The sequence below is a fragment of the Nyctereutes procyonoides genome, unplaced genomic scaffold (assembly GCF_905146905.1).
Source record: "Nyctereutes procyonoides isolate TBG_1078 unplaced genomic scaffold, NYPRO_anot_genome, whole genome shotgun sequence".
Classification (NCBI taxonomy): Eukaryota; Metazoa; Chordata; class Mammalia; order Carnivora; family Canidae; genus Nyctereutes; species Nyctereutes procyonoides.
The window spans coordinates 14998211-15014421 of NW_026575043.1; the positions used below are offsets into that span (position 1 = coordinate 14998211).

General features: G+C 43.5%; 1 protein-coding gene across 1 annotated transcript in view; it reads left to right on the plus strand.

Moving 5' to 3' along the window:
- The first annotated feature begins 2164 nt into the window (after window positions 1-2164).
- ADTRP (androgen dependent TFPI regulating protein) overlaps window positions 2165-16211 on the plus strand; it is a 61181-nt gene continuing 47134 nt past the window's right edge. Inside the window, exons 1-3 of the mRNA XM_055322889.1 lie at window positions 2165-2569; window positions 12280-12414; window positions 13990-14091. Of these exons, the coding sequence (XP_055178864.1) occupies window positions 2255-2569; window positions 12280-12414; window positions 13990-14091 (552 nt within the window). The 5' untranslated portion in view covers window positions 2165-2254. The remainder of the gene's footprint in view (window positions 2570-12279; window positions 12415-13989; window positions 14092-16211) is intronic.

A 16211-nucleotide genomic window follows, 5' to 3' on the forward strand; every position in this document is an offset into this window, starting at 1 on the left:
AGATTTAGTATGTATTAGTTTGTAATATTGTGCAGCTAAGTGGTGACACTATCTTTATTCCACAAAGCTCCACCTGGTCTCAGAGCAGGTGACAGATGGCCAAAGTGCTTCATGAAAATTTATCAGTTATTCAACTAGAGATACAAACTGTGGTGTGATCATGGTCACAAGGTAGAATTCTCTTTAGACAACATTTCTGTGGAAATTTTTATGAGAAAATATATTGAATTAAATATAGACAGATAGATAGATATGTTATTCATTAAAATGGTAACAAGTGGATTCCAATGTCAAACACTGAACAACTTACAAATAAATTTAAATAGTTGTATCAATATTTTTTTGAGGGGAGGGGAGAGAGAGGGACAAAAGGAATCTTAAGTAGGCTTCACACCCAGCACCAGAGCCTGATGTGGGGCCCACTCTCATGACCCTGAGATCATTACCTGAAATGAAATCAAGAGTTGGACACTTAACCCACTGAGCCACCCAGATGCCCCAACTGTATCAATATTTATGAAAGGTTTCATCTATGGGCATTGAGATTAATGCAGGAAAAAAAAATCCAGGTGTTAAAAGGCCAGTTTCCAGGTTGGGTATACATGTTCCAGATATTTGAGTCTTTGTCTTCCTGTCTTTTCTCACTTTTGCCCCAAATCCTTACCCATCTGCAGAATTCTGCTTGAGATTTTTGTAAAAAGGTATCAAACCCCTAATCTATAATGATGTGTACCATGAAAACACCGCAGGAAACATAGCACAATAACCTATATGTGCACCAAGTTTCAAAACAGATCTGATTCTTTCCTGAGAGAAGTTCCCCATGGCAGAGATAGAGGAATAAAAGAGGGTCAGCGGAAAGTGGAGAGACATCACAAAGGCAGTCTGAGGGCATGAGAACAAACATTGCTTCGTTATGGTCAGTGCACACTGAAGCTCTGTCTCTTACTACTTTTTGAGCATGCTTTTAACAGCCCCATCTGAAAATGAGGTTCATAATAGTACTTACTTCGTGTGGGTGTCTAGAGTGTTAAATGAGCTAATATTATAAAGCACTTAGAGCAAGGCCTGTCACATAATATGCCCTGTCAAAGCATGAACTGCTGTATTTGTAATTTTAACCTAGGCCATGGAATTGTGTACAGTTTTATGTCACCATTTGCCAGATCATCCCTCCCCTTGGGAACACTTACAATGATGACCCTCTACTGCTGGCTGAGGTTTGCTTTCCCCACCCCTGCCACCATATAGAATTCTTGATGTCTGGGGTCTGATGACTCTTAGGAGGTGGGTTTGCTTTTCTCTTGCCCTCCGTGTGTATGTAGCCTGTAATTCTTTCTCCAACTACTGGTCAGCCCTGATTAAATCATCAAACAGCATCAGCTCCAGACTTACATAACAACATTGGGAGCTTTCCCTTGGGGCTTTGCTCAGAACCCTCTGAATCAGTTGCCCAGGGAAACAAGCTGGTGATGTCACAAGGCATCACACTTCTAGCACTCTCTCAGGTGCCTTCTGCCGAGCCTGAGCAGGGCCAGGTTCTGCAAACTCTGCCCAGCCTAAGCACGTTTTCTTACTCTCTGAGGCAATGCAGAGACCCTCACTCTCTCCCAGCAATGTCTAAACTCAGGTATGTCGGGGTCATGGCTACATACTTCTTCCTATGCTTCTTTGGCCACAGACCTCTTGCTATGCTTCTTCTCAGGGCACAGAAACACCCATGTAAATGATCTGGGGCAGCCCTAGGTAACCTTTGGTTCTCTAGGGTATAGAGAAAAAACTAAAGGAAAAGAAAAAAAGTTTTGGGGCTGCTCCCTGGAGGAGCAGTTTTTTGCAGATTATATAGGACCCTAGAAACCTCAGGAGCAAGATTATAATATCCTTTCCCTTTCTACTCACCTCCCTTTGTACCATAAATGTGCCCATAATCTCTCGTCTCCTTCTATCAACCTGACCCTCATCTCTCAAGAAGTATTATTCCAACTTCCTTGTTCTGCCCAGATAAAAAGGAATGAAAAGAGGATATGGCCCTGACAGTATTGATTAGAGTTTATTGCTGTTTCACAATAAGGCCCCTTAACCCCCACCCCAGGCAAGCAGTGCAAAGTACAGATTTTACCTTCTCCCCTGCCCCTCTTCAAAGCCTAAAACACTGAAACTTATGCAGATCTGGGGATTACTTGTCATTATCTAAATGAAGATATCTGAAAACCAACAGTAATCCTGCCTCTCAAGTTTATCAGGGAGGGAGCCTATGAGAGAAGCAAAATTCGGTCTTGCGGGAACTCCTAATCCCAGAGGGGGTGTTTTACAGCTCTCGGGCATGCCTTATACGACTTCAGCTGTGACCCGCACAAGGAAGGACGCCAGAGGAAAGCTGCCTGAGTCATCCATGGCTCCCTGGTCAGAGCTAGCCATGACGAGGACTTGTACCTGCATATACCATTTCCTTGTTCTGAGCTGGTATATTTTTCTCAATTATTACATCTCACAGCAAGGAGGGGACCAGCAGAAATCCAAAATCTTTCTAAATGGTGGACACTGGAAGTACTTGACATTCCTAAATCTGGTAAGTCCATATGAACGTACCAGGAAGCAAGCTCTTAGTCTCTAGTATTAGCATTTTTACACATATCACCTTTGACTTTTGGTAAATACAAAATTCCATCCTTTGTCTTCCTTCTTCATTGTCTTTGGGTTTTGGCTTTCTTTTTGACTTGACAATTGGCTCCGAGAAATCCAATTCAGAGGTTTTCGGTAGCTATGTTTTGTGCTAATTGTTAAACACTCTTTGAAAAGAGTCATATCTTGGAGCTCTTCTCAGATGAGCTCAAATGGAAAGACTAAATTAATGGTTTCACCATGGGACTGACTACAAACACAAGCGAGAATTTGAACTTTGCTTGGGGAAATCTGTGAGGGAAGGCAGGGTGGCGTATGTTGCGTGGGAAGCACAATTTCCAATGGGGGAACGATGCCATTTTCCAGCACAGACTAACAGATTTATCTAAGAAAAGCAAACACATTTTGCCATGTTCAGATCCCACTTCAATTTTTTATAGGCTCAGGCTCCATCTTAAAGGATGAATCACCCAACCAAATGGCAAATACACATTTTCAACAATTTACCAACCAATCCTATGACTTGATTCCTTCTTGTCTCTCTAGCCCAGCTGACCACATTCTGATGAATGAAGTGTGAATGAATGGGAGAAAAATAGGTTTTTAGAAAATGTTTTGGGAATATGTAAAAATATTAAAGTTAAAAGTTAAAAATAGTACATCCTCTGGGGATGCTAATTAATGTTTGAGATTTTTTTTTTAAACTAAGACCTAGGGTGCCATAAAAACGTCTGATTTCAGAAACTGGGCAAAATATTCCAATCCTTTGGAATCACAATCCTAAGCAGAGGTTATGCAAGATCAGAAAAATTGACACTCTGAAGTGCTAAGGAGAAAAAAATTCAGAAGGTTCAAATCCAAGCAACCTGGAGGTTCTGCTTCCTTCTCTCTGGCCTTTTGTTGGCTTTTGATTTTGGCCTGAAAGCTTCAAGCTTGGGCAGCTCTAGTGTCCTTGAAACTATCAAGGTGACTACTTCTTTCAGTCACGGGATTTTATGAAACAAACACACAAATAGAAAACCACAAAGAAATGCTTTTGTGGAGCTAGAATAATGTAGTAAAAACCTCAGCTTTGTCTATCTATTGGCTTTATATTTAAAAAGTCAATGAAAAGGCAGAGTGCCAATAGCCAGGACTGCTGATGGAATCTAATCCAAATTCCAGTATGGATGTCCCACCTCACAGTAAGCGTGGCTGAGAACAGACTTACCACCTACTCCCACGAACTGGCTCCCTGACTTTCTCATTCTCAGTTCCATGCCCCAGAGCCCTCATATTACCAAGAATGGAAAAAGCCATTTATCTTGTCAAAGACTATTCTTTCCAAACATTAATCTCTTTTTCTCTTCCCTGATGAATCAGCTACCAAATCCTATGTTGGTTTTTTTCCCCCTTAGGTTCATTCTTTCTTCAGTCTTACTATCCCATATGACAGGCAATTATTAATTTGTACCTGGGTACTGAGATGATCTCTATATCGCCCTCTTGTTAGCCATCCATCCATTTATCTCTCAGGTTTCAGATTAATCTTCCCAAAGTACTGGGTTGGGTTTGGTTTTATTATAAACATTAGGAGCTTGCTTGCCCAGGATGGTTCTGCTATTCAAGAAGCCACAGTGGCTTTCTCCTACCTTATAGAAGTAATTGCACACTCCTGACTTAAGAGCTTACATGTCTACTCAGCCCTCAGGCCCTATTCTTCCCAGAAAAGCTGGTCTCTTCCTCAGGAAGGCCTGTGTTTTCTCCAGCATCGGTCTCTAGGCTTCTTGCCATCACCTCCCTACCCATGTTCATGTCATCTTTGGATGGAAGGCCTTCTTGCCTCTCCACTGCCTTGCCACTTTCATAGACCATCTAAAATCCCATGTTTTCCTTAGAATCTCTGCTGACCAACTCCAACCCACTTTTATTTTTCCTTTCCCTGAGTTTTTACAGCATCTCTCAGTCTCTGCTTATTTATCTAATTTATGTATAGTATTATTTTCTCATTTCCACCCACATGTGAGTCTTAACATGTAAATGGCTCTAAAGCAGGAGTTTTGTCTCCTGACATTCTATGATTCTTCATTGTAGTTGCCCTAGTAGCTGGCAAGGAGGACCCCTGGAAGAAAAACTGAGCAACTTGGTAGGTTGACTGCACTTGACCTTCAGTGTCTTCTGCCTTCTTGAGCACTATTATCTCTTCTGACATCTTTTGGCTCTTGAAACAAGCAGAGAGGGGCTCACCTGTGGCTGTTTCCTTTCCTGGCTCTGTTAGGTGTCATCTTGAAAGTATGACTTAATGCAAAGTTTTCTAGTTGGTGAAGATGGGTTGACTGTGTTTCAGGGGATCAATTTAAAGATAGATTCCAGGGCACCTGGGTGACTCAGACAGTTAAGCATCTGCCTTCAACTCAGGTTATGACCCTCAGGGTCCTGGGATTGAGCCCTGAGCGGGGCTTCCTGTTCAGTAGGGGGTCTGCTTCTCCCTTTCCCTCCCCAAACTGTGCTCTCTCTGTTTTCTCAAATGAATAAATAAAATATTTAAAAAGTATATAGATTCCAAATATGATACTTAAGGTGAGATTCTGGGCCTTAACATTTCTTGCTCTTGAGGTATCATGGGTTGATTTAATGGTTCTGTTTCCTAATGATTAAGTCTCATAACTTGCTGTAATACTCGTAAGTGTATTTAAACTTGTTGAAGTCAGTACCCTGACCTGCTTTCCAGGAAATTTACCATCCTCTCTTTCAACAGTTTTAATTTTTATTTGGCTGAATATCAGTTATGCCTCATTTCAAGAGCACAACTCACCTTAGCGCAGATCGACATTCTGATCATCCCTATTTTCTTCCTGAAGCTTCATAGGGCTTTCAAAGGGAAGGCACACAGCATTGGTGTCAGGGGGTAGAGTGGGAAGGGTGCCACTGAGATTTGGTCACAGTGGCCAGTTCCTGCCCAGTACCTGAGAAGAGTAAAGAAAAGCAAGGGGAGAAGTGAGTTTGAGGCTAATGAGGGAATACGTCGATCCCAGGGAAGAGGCAGTCAATTCTCTGTTGGGAGGGAGAGGCTGTGTAGCCTCATGGTTATAAGCATGAGTCTAGGGTTATGAGTCTCTGGGATGGCACCTCAGCTCTACCATCTCCAGGGGCTGTGATCCTGGGCTAGGTACTTCATGTTTCCAAAACTGCCAAATAGAAATAAAAGCAGTCATCACAAAATGGCCATGATGATTCATGACTCAACATGCAGGAAGCTCTCAGAATGCTACACACACTGGATGATGAAGAGAGAAGATAGGGAGGTGGTGGTGAGCTTCTAGTCATCTCACCTTTGACTGGAGGTCATGCAGAGGACAAAGTGATTTAGTGGAATATCAGTTGGTGGGTCATGGATCCAGGCAAGGGTCACCCACCCAGCTCACTGATGGTTATCTCCTTCTGCAGGGTGCACGTTCCAGCTTCCCAGCCAGCAGTTGGCCACTGTGGAGCCACTGTTAGCTGTGCAGGTACAGGCTGCAGGCACTGGGGCAGTCTTGGGAGTAGAGTTGGCAGGCTCAAGCAGAGAACAGTGAGTCGTGCTGAATGGGGAACCCCTGAAGCTGGGTGTGGAGACATGGCAGTGCTGTGGACATCCTCAGGTTGTTCCTGTCAGCTCAGGCTTCCAGTGCCTGAGACTTCCACAAATATTGTGTCCCCTCCTATCGACTCCATTTCCATCCAGGGGACTGCCCCTGACCTCAGGGAACATAAACTGGGAGGTGGAGGTTAGAGGGGACTTTTAGCTACAATTGAGCTTGTTGGCTTTATGCAGGTTGCCGGGTTTTCCTCTTTTTAAAATAAAGTTCCTCCTGAAACGTTGTGCCACATAACTGGGATCTCCAAGGGAGATTCTGGGTGGGCCCCTCCCCCCTTAACCGACAAAGACATGACCTTACCCTCCATTTATCATGAAGTTGTCCAAGCCTCCTGCATCTCTGACCTCATTTTCCTCAGGCTGTCACCCTGACAACAGCAACTTCATCACATAGGTCCTTAGAGATGGCATAGCAGGGCCAGGGAAAGAGAAATCCTTGAGGACCCTCCATTGGCCCAAACTCCAAATGCAGCTCACGAATAATGAGAAGAGGATCCATTTATGTTACAGGACTCACTTGAGGCCAACCTTTAATTTCCATCATCAGGTTAATACATTACTCTGTGGAACCCTTAAGCTCAACAGAGTCAGAAACACACTTCACTGTCTATTCACAAAAAAATGCTTAAGCCCACGGTTTTCAGCTCTCAGTTGGCTGAAAGGATGAGAATTGATGGCAGGAAATTGTCACCACCAGCACCCAAAATAAAATAACTAACTTACTGAACCCACGATGTTTTGGTAGGCTCTTCACGCACCATATAGAGCTCGGTGATTGAAAACTCAGCCTTTGGAGCCAGGCTGCTGGCGATGAGGGGAGGTGGGGATTCCTGGTTCTGCTGTTCACTTGTGTGATCGTGAGTGAGTTACCTAACATCTCTGAGCCTCAGTATCTTCATATGGAGTGGATCCTGTGATGGGGCCCCCAGAATCCCCAATCTCCCCAGCATCAAGGTATTCTTGCCACACTTCCTGGGAGGAGTGTTGGCTGCTGATGACTCACAGCTGAGGTCCTGTCCCAGAAATGCCCTTAGCAGAAGGCAGCACCCTCGACAAGGCTTGGGGCTCTCCTTGGGTTTGCTTCATCCAATGACTAGTTGATTTGGAGTAGAAAGGCTGGGCTCTAGGACAATTCTGAAGAGCCAGCTCAGCTCTAGAGCTCCTTTGGGGACCAGCTGATTCCATGCAACTGCATTGTCTTTCATCTTTTCCTGCTGCTCAGTCCTGCTCCCACCCCCTCCTTCCCTCTCTCTCACAGTTGTTTCAAGAGCACGCCTCGGTGAACACTCTACAGGCAGATCTAAGAATCTGGTTCTGTTTCCCAAGGAACCTGACCTACATGATGTAAAATAGTAAACATACAGAAAAGGCTCTTCCTCCTCTTTATCCTCTCTTCTTCCGAATAAAAACATGTGAGAACAGAGTCTGCCCTGGCCTGTACTATGTGTAATAGTTTCCGAGTTTCTGGCACCTTAACGGGCACCGTGTGAATGTTGATTACGTGAATAAATGACCAGAACATGGGTCTACCTGGTCTGAAGCACTTTTTAGGGAACCCCATCCCACCTGTAAGGGAGTCTCCCCACAGCCATCCTGCTGTTACTCTGAGGCCAGTCATCAGCAGCTACGCAGCCCTGGATGAGCATTCTTAGAATTCTTCTTCCAACCTGTCTTTCAGTGTTAGTGGTTTCTTTTTTTCCCCCTCCTCTTCATGCCAGTTTATATTCTTCATATCATTTCTTCTATGTTTTTTTATCTCAATTTCTTATGTAAGCTAAATGCACATGAACGATGCTTGAAACAGTCTATTATATATAGTGCAGATCTATTTTAGCAAAGGTCTCCTCTACCTGTCCCCAAATACCAATACCCTCATCATCGCAGCAGTTATTTAAAATACTCACCACAATTGGTCTCCATTTGCTGTTTTATTCTGGAATCATCTCCCACTGCAAGTCTTGCATCATTTTGAAGGCAAGACCTAAGAAAGTCCCAGCCTGTTCGAGTCAGGCACAGAGCTGGGCTGGGCGTTGGATGGCTTGACTCATCCAATAAGATCTGTAATGTCTTGTTCAGGAAACTTGTGGAATCTCCCTCTCTGGAATTATTTTTTAAATAGAAGAAATTCTCATTTCCTGAGATAGTTGAAGAAGGTTCTGGCTTACAGGCAAAGAAATTAACGCGATGACTTAGAAAGGCGAAGTTTCCATAATTTCAAGATTTTTGTGAATTTGTGATGACACGTGAATGTAAAAACAAAATTTCCTTTAGCGATGGTTTCTTAAATTGCACTACTTATAAAAAATGTAATTCAGCCTTCCCAGGTGGTAAATTTGTTAGCTAGCAGCAAACACGGAAGCCAGCTAACAAACTTAGACCAGCAGCATTTCAGAAAAAGGCACAAAGAAAAAACAAACTTAGAAAAGAATTGGTAGGAGATAAATCACAGAGCAGTAGCTCTGAAATAAACCCTAATCGAGAGGATAGCATTAGCTATTAGCTCTGCTCTCCTGGGCAGCCAAAATAGTTGAAAAATGTAAATGACAGTCATTTTGTAAGATTCTTAAAAGAAGGCTGGTTGTTGCTAACTTAATGCTCTACTGTGTTGGTCTGCTCCTACTGCCATAGCAAAGTACTACAGACTGGATGGCTTAACAGAAATTTATTTTCTCATAGTTCCAGAGGCTAAAAGTCCAAGATCAAGGAATCAGTAGGGTCAGTTTCTGTTGAGGCCCCCTCCTTGGCTTGCAGACGGCCACCTTCCTCTCCCCACGTCTTCACATGGTCCTGCTTCACTCGTCGTGTAGTCTGTGTCCTAGTTTCTTCTTCAGAGAAAGACCCCAATCATATCGGATTAGGACCCACCCTTACTGACCTCATTTTAGCTTTTTTACTTCTTTAAAGACCCTATCTCCAACCACACACACTGAGGGTTATAAACTCCAACATAAGAATTAGGAGGAGGGTGTGGGGGACACAGTTCAGTCTCTGATAGCTACCATTTTCTCCCTTGGCTGTTCTTTCTGTGCTTGTTTTTATAGACATTTCTTTGTATTGTCCTGAGAGAATGAGCAGACCGTGTCACATTGGGTGAGCTGATACCAGCCTGTCCTTGAGGCCCTCCAAGAAGGCTCCCCATTGATTGAGCTCATAGCACCTCCCTCTCCTTGCCCTCCAGCTCTGCTGCACGGCTCCTCTCTGCCCTAGTTCTGGCTTATTTATTTCTCTTGGCAACACCCTAGTGCCTCCCTCCTGAGCTCCTTTGTGAGGGCTCCACAAATATTCCTTGTTGATACAGATGATGGCATGTCAATACACATTGAGATCAGTGGGGACAAGGTGCACACAGTTGGCGTATACATGTGAGGGGGTGGGGATGGGGGCGGGGCTGGAGGGCTGGAGGGCTGGGCAGGGAGAGGTGTCGGCAAGTTTGAGGCATGGGGAAAAGTTGTATTGATGAAGGGGGAGCCGGGGAGGCTCTGAGTAATGTGTTCTCCCCTAATCCAATTTCCTCATTTTTGACTGGGAGAAGTCAGAGAAAGTTAGGATGAGCTTGACTCATGGTGACTCTGGGACGCTCTTGCTAAGGAAAGCAGTCACATGGACTTCACATGCTGGGTGGAGGCGGCCTCTCCCCAAAGACAGAAACCCTGGCAGGCTCTCAGTGCTCAGTACGTGATTAATTGCTATGTTGATAGAAGAGTGCAGGCCTCTTTGCTGGGGCCTAGGCCCCATGCCTGTCCTTCCTAACTAAAGCAGCTGCCTGCTGTGGCCTGAACAGCTGGAAGTGAAACCTGGGGTGAGAGGAGAGCTGCTCCAGTTGAGGCAGGGGTGGGGGGGGGGGGAGTGGTGGGAGGAGGCCACTTCCTCTATCATCCATGTGCAAAAGACTGCTCCAAATTCTGCAGCCTGGGGGCTGAATGTCAAAAGTTGATGACGAGTATTGGGGTGGCCACCTCTTCATGTCAAAACTGTTGCCCACCCCTCTCTGGAACCACCCTTCTGACTCAAAGCTTCTTCCTCCCTTCAGGGACCATGAGGCTCTCGTACCTTTCTCAGTTTGCTACCATCTGATCATTCTTTGCTACCTTGCTGCCCCCTTTGCCCCCCATGACCCTTAGTTGAGGGGTCTTGTCCCTCACTTTCCACCTCTCTCTCTCTCTCTCTCTCTTTCTCTCTCTCTCTCTTTCTCCAAGCTCATCCCATCAGAAGGGTTCCCTCCCTGGATCTCCGCTCTCTTGGGAAGGCCAGATCCAAATGTCCAAATGGAAGCTCCTCTAGGTAAGTGGCTCTCCACCCTAGCTGTCTCAATTAGCATCACCTGGGAGGATTTTTAAAAATTCTGAAGTCCAGGCCACACCCCTAGGAAATTAGAGTCTCTGGGGGCATAGGTTGAAAATTGGACATCAGTATTTTTCAAAGTCATTTTTAAGTCTCCCACCTGGAGATACTTGTCTTTCTTCCAACCGCCCACAGTGCTTTATCTGAATTGTTCTTAGAAACTCGACTTTTTTTTTAAAGTCTGACTCAAGACCCAGACTGGGTTTCAAATCCCCATTCACCAACCATGAGACTTGAGGCAAGTTTGTTCATGTCTCTGTGCCTCAGTTTTCTTATCTGTAAAATGGGTTGTGAGAGAGCATGATAATAGGACTTACCTCATAAGGTTATTATGAGAAATTAGAAACCTAGATCAGTGCCTGGCACATAACAAGAAATCAATGAAAGTCCGTTATCATAGCTTTGAGTAGTCAGTAGGAATTTTCAGTGATAAATTTATGTCTAATCCAGTGAGTGATTCCAGAACTTTAGCATATATAAGGATCACCTGGAGTGTTTGTTAATAAGTTCCTGGACTCCACTCTCAAAGATTCTGATTCTATAGTTGAGTGGGGCTGAGGTCTTGTATTTCTCACAAGTTTTGGGGTGACACTGGTGCTGCTGGTCTGAGGACCCAGGCGGGCATGTCGCTGGCCTAATTCACCTCTGGATCCTCCGTCACCCACCCTATCAGGCTAGAGTGGCAGAAGGCCAACTCTGCTAGAACTTTTTTTCTGGGAGTCCAGACCTCAGAGGGCATTTCTCAACAGCCAACTTGATCCATCCTGAAAGCAATGCCGTAGGCTCCAGAACTCATACTCTTAGAGTCCTGACTGCCCCTTTTGTACCAACCCAGAGCTTTCAAGGAATAGGATGAGATCTAATGCAAGCACAGTTTAAAACCAACCCTAATTCTATATTGTGACCTACGAAGCTTTCAATCAGAAGCCATAGGTTTGTGCAAAAGAGTAAGAATGGGCAAAGTTTGCCTTTATCTGGTCTTACTTCCCCGGAAAAAGGCCTTACTTCTCTTTTTCCTCACCTCAAGGATCTCATGGTACTTAGTGATGAACAGAGCCCCTGGCTTGCCCTATCCCTGTGGATTTAAATCACTCCCTTAGCCAGATTTTCTTTGCAAGGGCTTCAGGTACCCTGTTTCAATCAAAGAAGGACATTGGCTTCTCCCTCAGGTAAGCAAGACACCATTTTGTGCATCTCCCTCGAGAGCACAGAGCTCCTTTGTGGTGCTCTCGACCCTGATTCCGGCTTCTTTAATGAGATTGCAGCACTGGGGATTTAACTTTTTTTTTTTTTTTTCTTCCTGGGAAGATGTCAGAACATGTCCACCATTGTGTCTGGCTCTTTGCCCTTGTCTTGTTTATTTGGTTTTGCCCACCTCCGTGCAGCTAAGGTATCTATCTCATTACATTCTCCTTTTAAGCTGACTCTTTTATTTTGTTTCCATTTTAGCTTGAGTCCATTACACTAAATACTGTACACATTATTATCCCCTAAACGACTTTACTCAATCAGTTTTAGTGAGCAAGGTCAGGGCCCACTGAGCTGGAAGACCAGCTCTTAAATTGGCTCTCAACCAACACAGCCAACAGCCCCCTCCTTCTCAAATCAACATTGCTCCCAGAGGGATGGAGCTTTACGTCAGTGAAGAATGTATTAATTAAAGCAAATGAAAATGCCCTCATTTGTTGTAATGAATTTAGCTCTTGCAGGCCATTTTCTTCGGGGTCGCCTGCGTGGAAGATGTGCTAAAAAGAATTAAGGGAGAGAAAGACATTAAGTTCATGACCACCTTCAGAGACCTGCTTTTTACCACGCTGGCTTTTCCAATCTCCACAGTAAGTCACAAAGATGTGTTAGTAATAGAATACACTTGTCCATTTAAATAAACAACACTTCTCCTGGGTAGCAAGGCTGTTCAGGTGCCGATTATTGGGAACCTGAGCAACTGCATTTGCATGAATGTCTTGTCTGAGGACCGCACCATGTTGCCCAGTGTCATCAAGAAATAAGGCTCATTACTGACCAGAATGATCACTGCCTTTTTATCTTTGTAAACATTTGATTCAAGATCCTTATGGATGTCTAATGGGGAAGTTTGAAGGATCTTTCTTAATCAAGCTACAACTAAGATAGCCTTGGCTCCATCAGAGTCCTGGGAATGCAGGGTGCTGGGGAGACAGATGAGTCATTTTTCCTTTTATACATCTTCTTTTACTTGCTACAATGAGCATATGTTACTTCTACAAGTGGAAACCATAAAAAAGGGCGGGGAGGGGTATGAGAACTTCAGAGTTGGCTCATGGAAAAGACAATTGGGGAGAGAGCAAGACAGTCTGTCCAAAATATCTAGTGTGGGGTGCACAGTGAGTGCCTAATTCATTTTGTTGAATGAATGGACACTGGAAAGAAGCACGACATCTGCCAGCGACAGCAAGTGGATTTGCTGATACTGCCCACATCTCGATGACATTGCTCCTGTTTTCATTCATTGGTTAGAATGGAAACAAATTGGGATGAAGCCTGTCGGCTGCCCAACACTGGCTATGCTTAGAAATGACTGCCTCCCTCTGCCTGTCCTTGTCCTGCATCCTATAGTATTGAAATTTCAAACTTAAGTGCAAAATGAAACTGCCCAAACACTGACAGGTTCTCAGATAACAGAGCAAGTCCTGGCATTCCAGTTGTACTTCGCAGGATACCTCTCCCTCCACCCCCATAAATACAAAGGCCCGGTTTTTAGTCACATTGGAGTGTGTTCATTTTTTTAAGGCTTAGAAATTGAGCCTTTGGAATGTAAGAAGATAAGAAAATTAGAAAATTAATGGTGATTTTTCTCCCCACCTTTACATTGACTTTGTAACACAGAGGACAGACACTTTGACAAGACAGCCAAGGGGCATGAGCAGATGAGGATCATTCCAAAGCTCTGAGCAAGGGGGAGATACAACTCTCATTAACTAGCTTCTGATTATCCTGAGAGCTTGTCTCTTCTGCCCTCCCCCAGTGTCCCTGTGTCCCCTTGCCATGCCTACTTAGAGGGTGGGCAAGGAAGTGTAAGACTCAAACCACCCCAATGTGGCTGATCTCAGTACTCCCAGTGAAAGCTTAGACTAGAGAGGTCATTGGTTAAAATAAAATGACTTAATGGTCTGTGAATCCTGTTTATCTATATCCTCCCTGCCTGCCACAAGGACAAATAATTGATTCCCAATTCTCTGGAATCCCCAGAGAGTGGACATAGCAATTAATTCAATAGGAAGGTTGTCTTCATTTTACATTTCTATGATGTGTCTATAGGATATCTTTAAGACTGATTGTATCTATTTTTATTTTGCCATGTTTCCTTGGTTAACTTAGAAAGTTCTATGGAAAACAAACTAATGACGCTATTTTTGTATTATATTTTCCAGTTTGTATTTTTGTCATTCTGGATCCTCTTTCTTTATGATCGAGAGCTTGTTTACCCTAAGGTCCTAGATGGTATCTTTCCAGTATGGCTGAATCATGCAATGGTGAGTAAAGGGCAAATTCAGTAACTGAACAGAGATGGCATCAGCTTCTGTACTGAGAACTCCAAAATGCTTTATTTACATTTCCAAACTTCTCATTCCCCAGCATCCTGTTCACTCCTCCCTCTCGATCCCATCACTGTTTATTTAAAGAGTACTCTAAGAGGATGCCAGGGTGGCTCAGTCAGTTGAGCATCTGACTCCTGATTTTGGCTAAGGTCATGATCTAAGGGTCATGAGATCGAGTTCCATGTTGGGAAATCTGCTTGAGATTCTCTCTCTCCTTGTCTCTCCCCACTTGCTCCCACTGGTTTGCACTCCCTCTAAATAAATAAAATCTTAAAAAAAAAAAAAGGAGTACAGTGAGGATACAAAATGAACAAAAACAGCTATTATAATTGGAGTCACTGCAAGTAGAGGTGATGTCCAGGCAACATTTATTGTAAGTTGCTTCTAAAGTCATTGAAAAAACACCCAATAGTAAGGACAGGCAACTTCTTGTCAGCTGTAGTCTTCAGTGAATAACATATAATAAAACTCTGATCTAGGAAAGAAGTCAAGCCACCTTTAAAAAAATTCCATCCCAGCACCCAAAGAACATCTCCTAGCTTATCAGCAGCTCTTTAGCTAATACATTTCTAAGACCATTCATCACAAATGCACTCATTCTTTACCTGTCTCTGTGGATTTATTCCCATTTGGTTTTTTAGTCATGTGTTTATTTTTGAGGGGTTGAAGAGTAAACAAAACCTGTTCTGAGAGATTCAGGTCCCTGGTATCTGAATGCCAGTAACAATGAGCTGGACAAGCAGTGCTGGCACACGGGTGGCCCTGTTTTGGATGAAAAAGGAAGTCTGAGTCATTGGCACTGCATATATGCAGGAATCATTCAAAGTCCTAGCTCAACTTCTCAATATTTACAAGTGCATTTTCATACTAGTCTGGAGTTCAGAAGAAGGTCTTGGATTCTGCAAAGCAAATGACATTTAAAAAAACAGGGGACATCACAAGAGAGAAAATGAAACTCACATGATTACCAATTTGGAAAAGCAACTCCACTAAGTCTACACCCCCTCATGTGCCCTGCCTCCAGGAAAACGTACCTTCATTTTATTTATTTATTATTTATCTATTTATTTTTGTACTTTCACTTGAAATATGTACTCAGTGAGATACTGATTATTGACAAAGATAGCCAAGTTCTGATCTAACTCATAGTTCAGGACCAAAAACTATAAGTCCCTCCTCTCAGGGACCCCTCCCACCACCTTCTTTTGCTCAGACCACCTCCTCACTTTCCCAAATTCCCATTAACATTAATCTGAGACACACATGTAGGGAATATTCCTGCTTTTCAATGGCACTAATTGCTGTGCTAAGCTTGCTCCTCAAACACGAGCTCATTTAATTCACACAACTTTATTTAGGGGACAACCATATCCTCCTTTTTGTAATGAGAAAAAAATAAAATGCTCAGAGAGGTTCAGTGATTTGCCTGGGGCTACCAAGCTCATAAACGGGACAGTTGGATTGAAATCCAAGTCTAACTCACTCTTCGTTGCTTTTTGTTACAATAAGTACAAAATCTGTAGTTTGATCTGGTTTCATAATTCACCAGGCAATCAAAAAGAATGTCACTCTGCTTGATTAACATAGCAAAGTGAGAATTCTCACTTAAAAAAAAAGAAATCCAGAATCCCCATCTGTATGGTAATAAGCCAAAACTTGGCTTAAGAAAATGAAGTGATTTGGGACAAGTGACTGAACTAGATGTTACTAAGGCAGAGTGTAGGAAGTGTCTTCTATTTGGATCCAAACACCTATATCGAACACCTTTTTCATGGCTTTGTGAGCTCTTGTAGGAGTTTTCCTACAACCATTACAAGCTTCCTACCTCTCTAGGGTTCCATTTTCCACATAGAAGTGAAGTTGGATTTCTTTCAAACAGTTGTAATGGTGATGCCCAGCATTTGTGACCTTGCTAAACAGCCATATGGATTTTTGGTAATTTTGGAAGCAGATAATTGGACAGTGTACATCATATCTGTGAACTAATTAGCAAGGCGGATATTGCACAACGAGGGTCTTAAGATATTTTTGTGCCTTCACCATCTGAGGGTTTC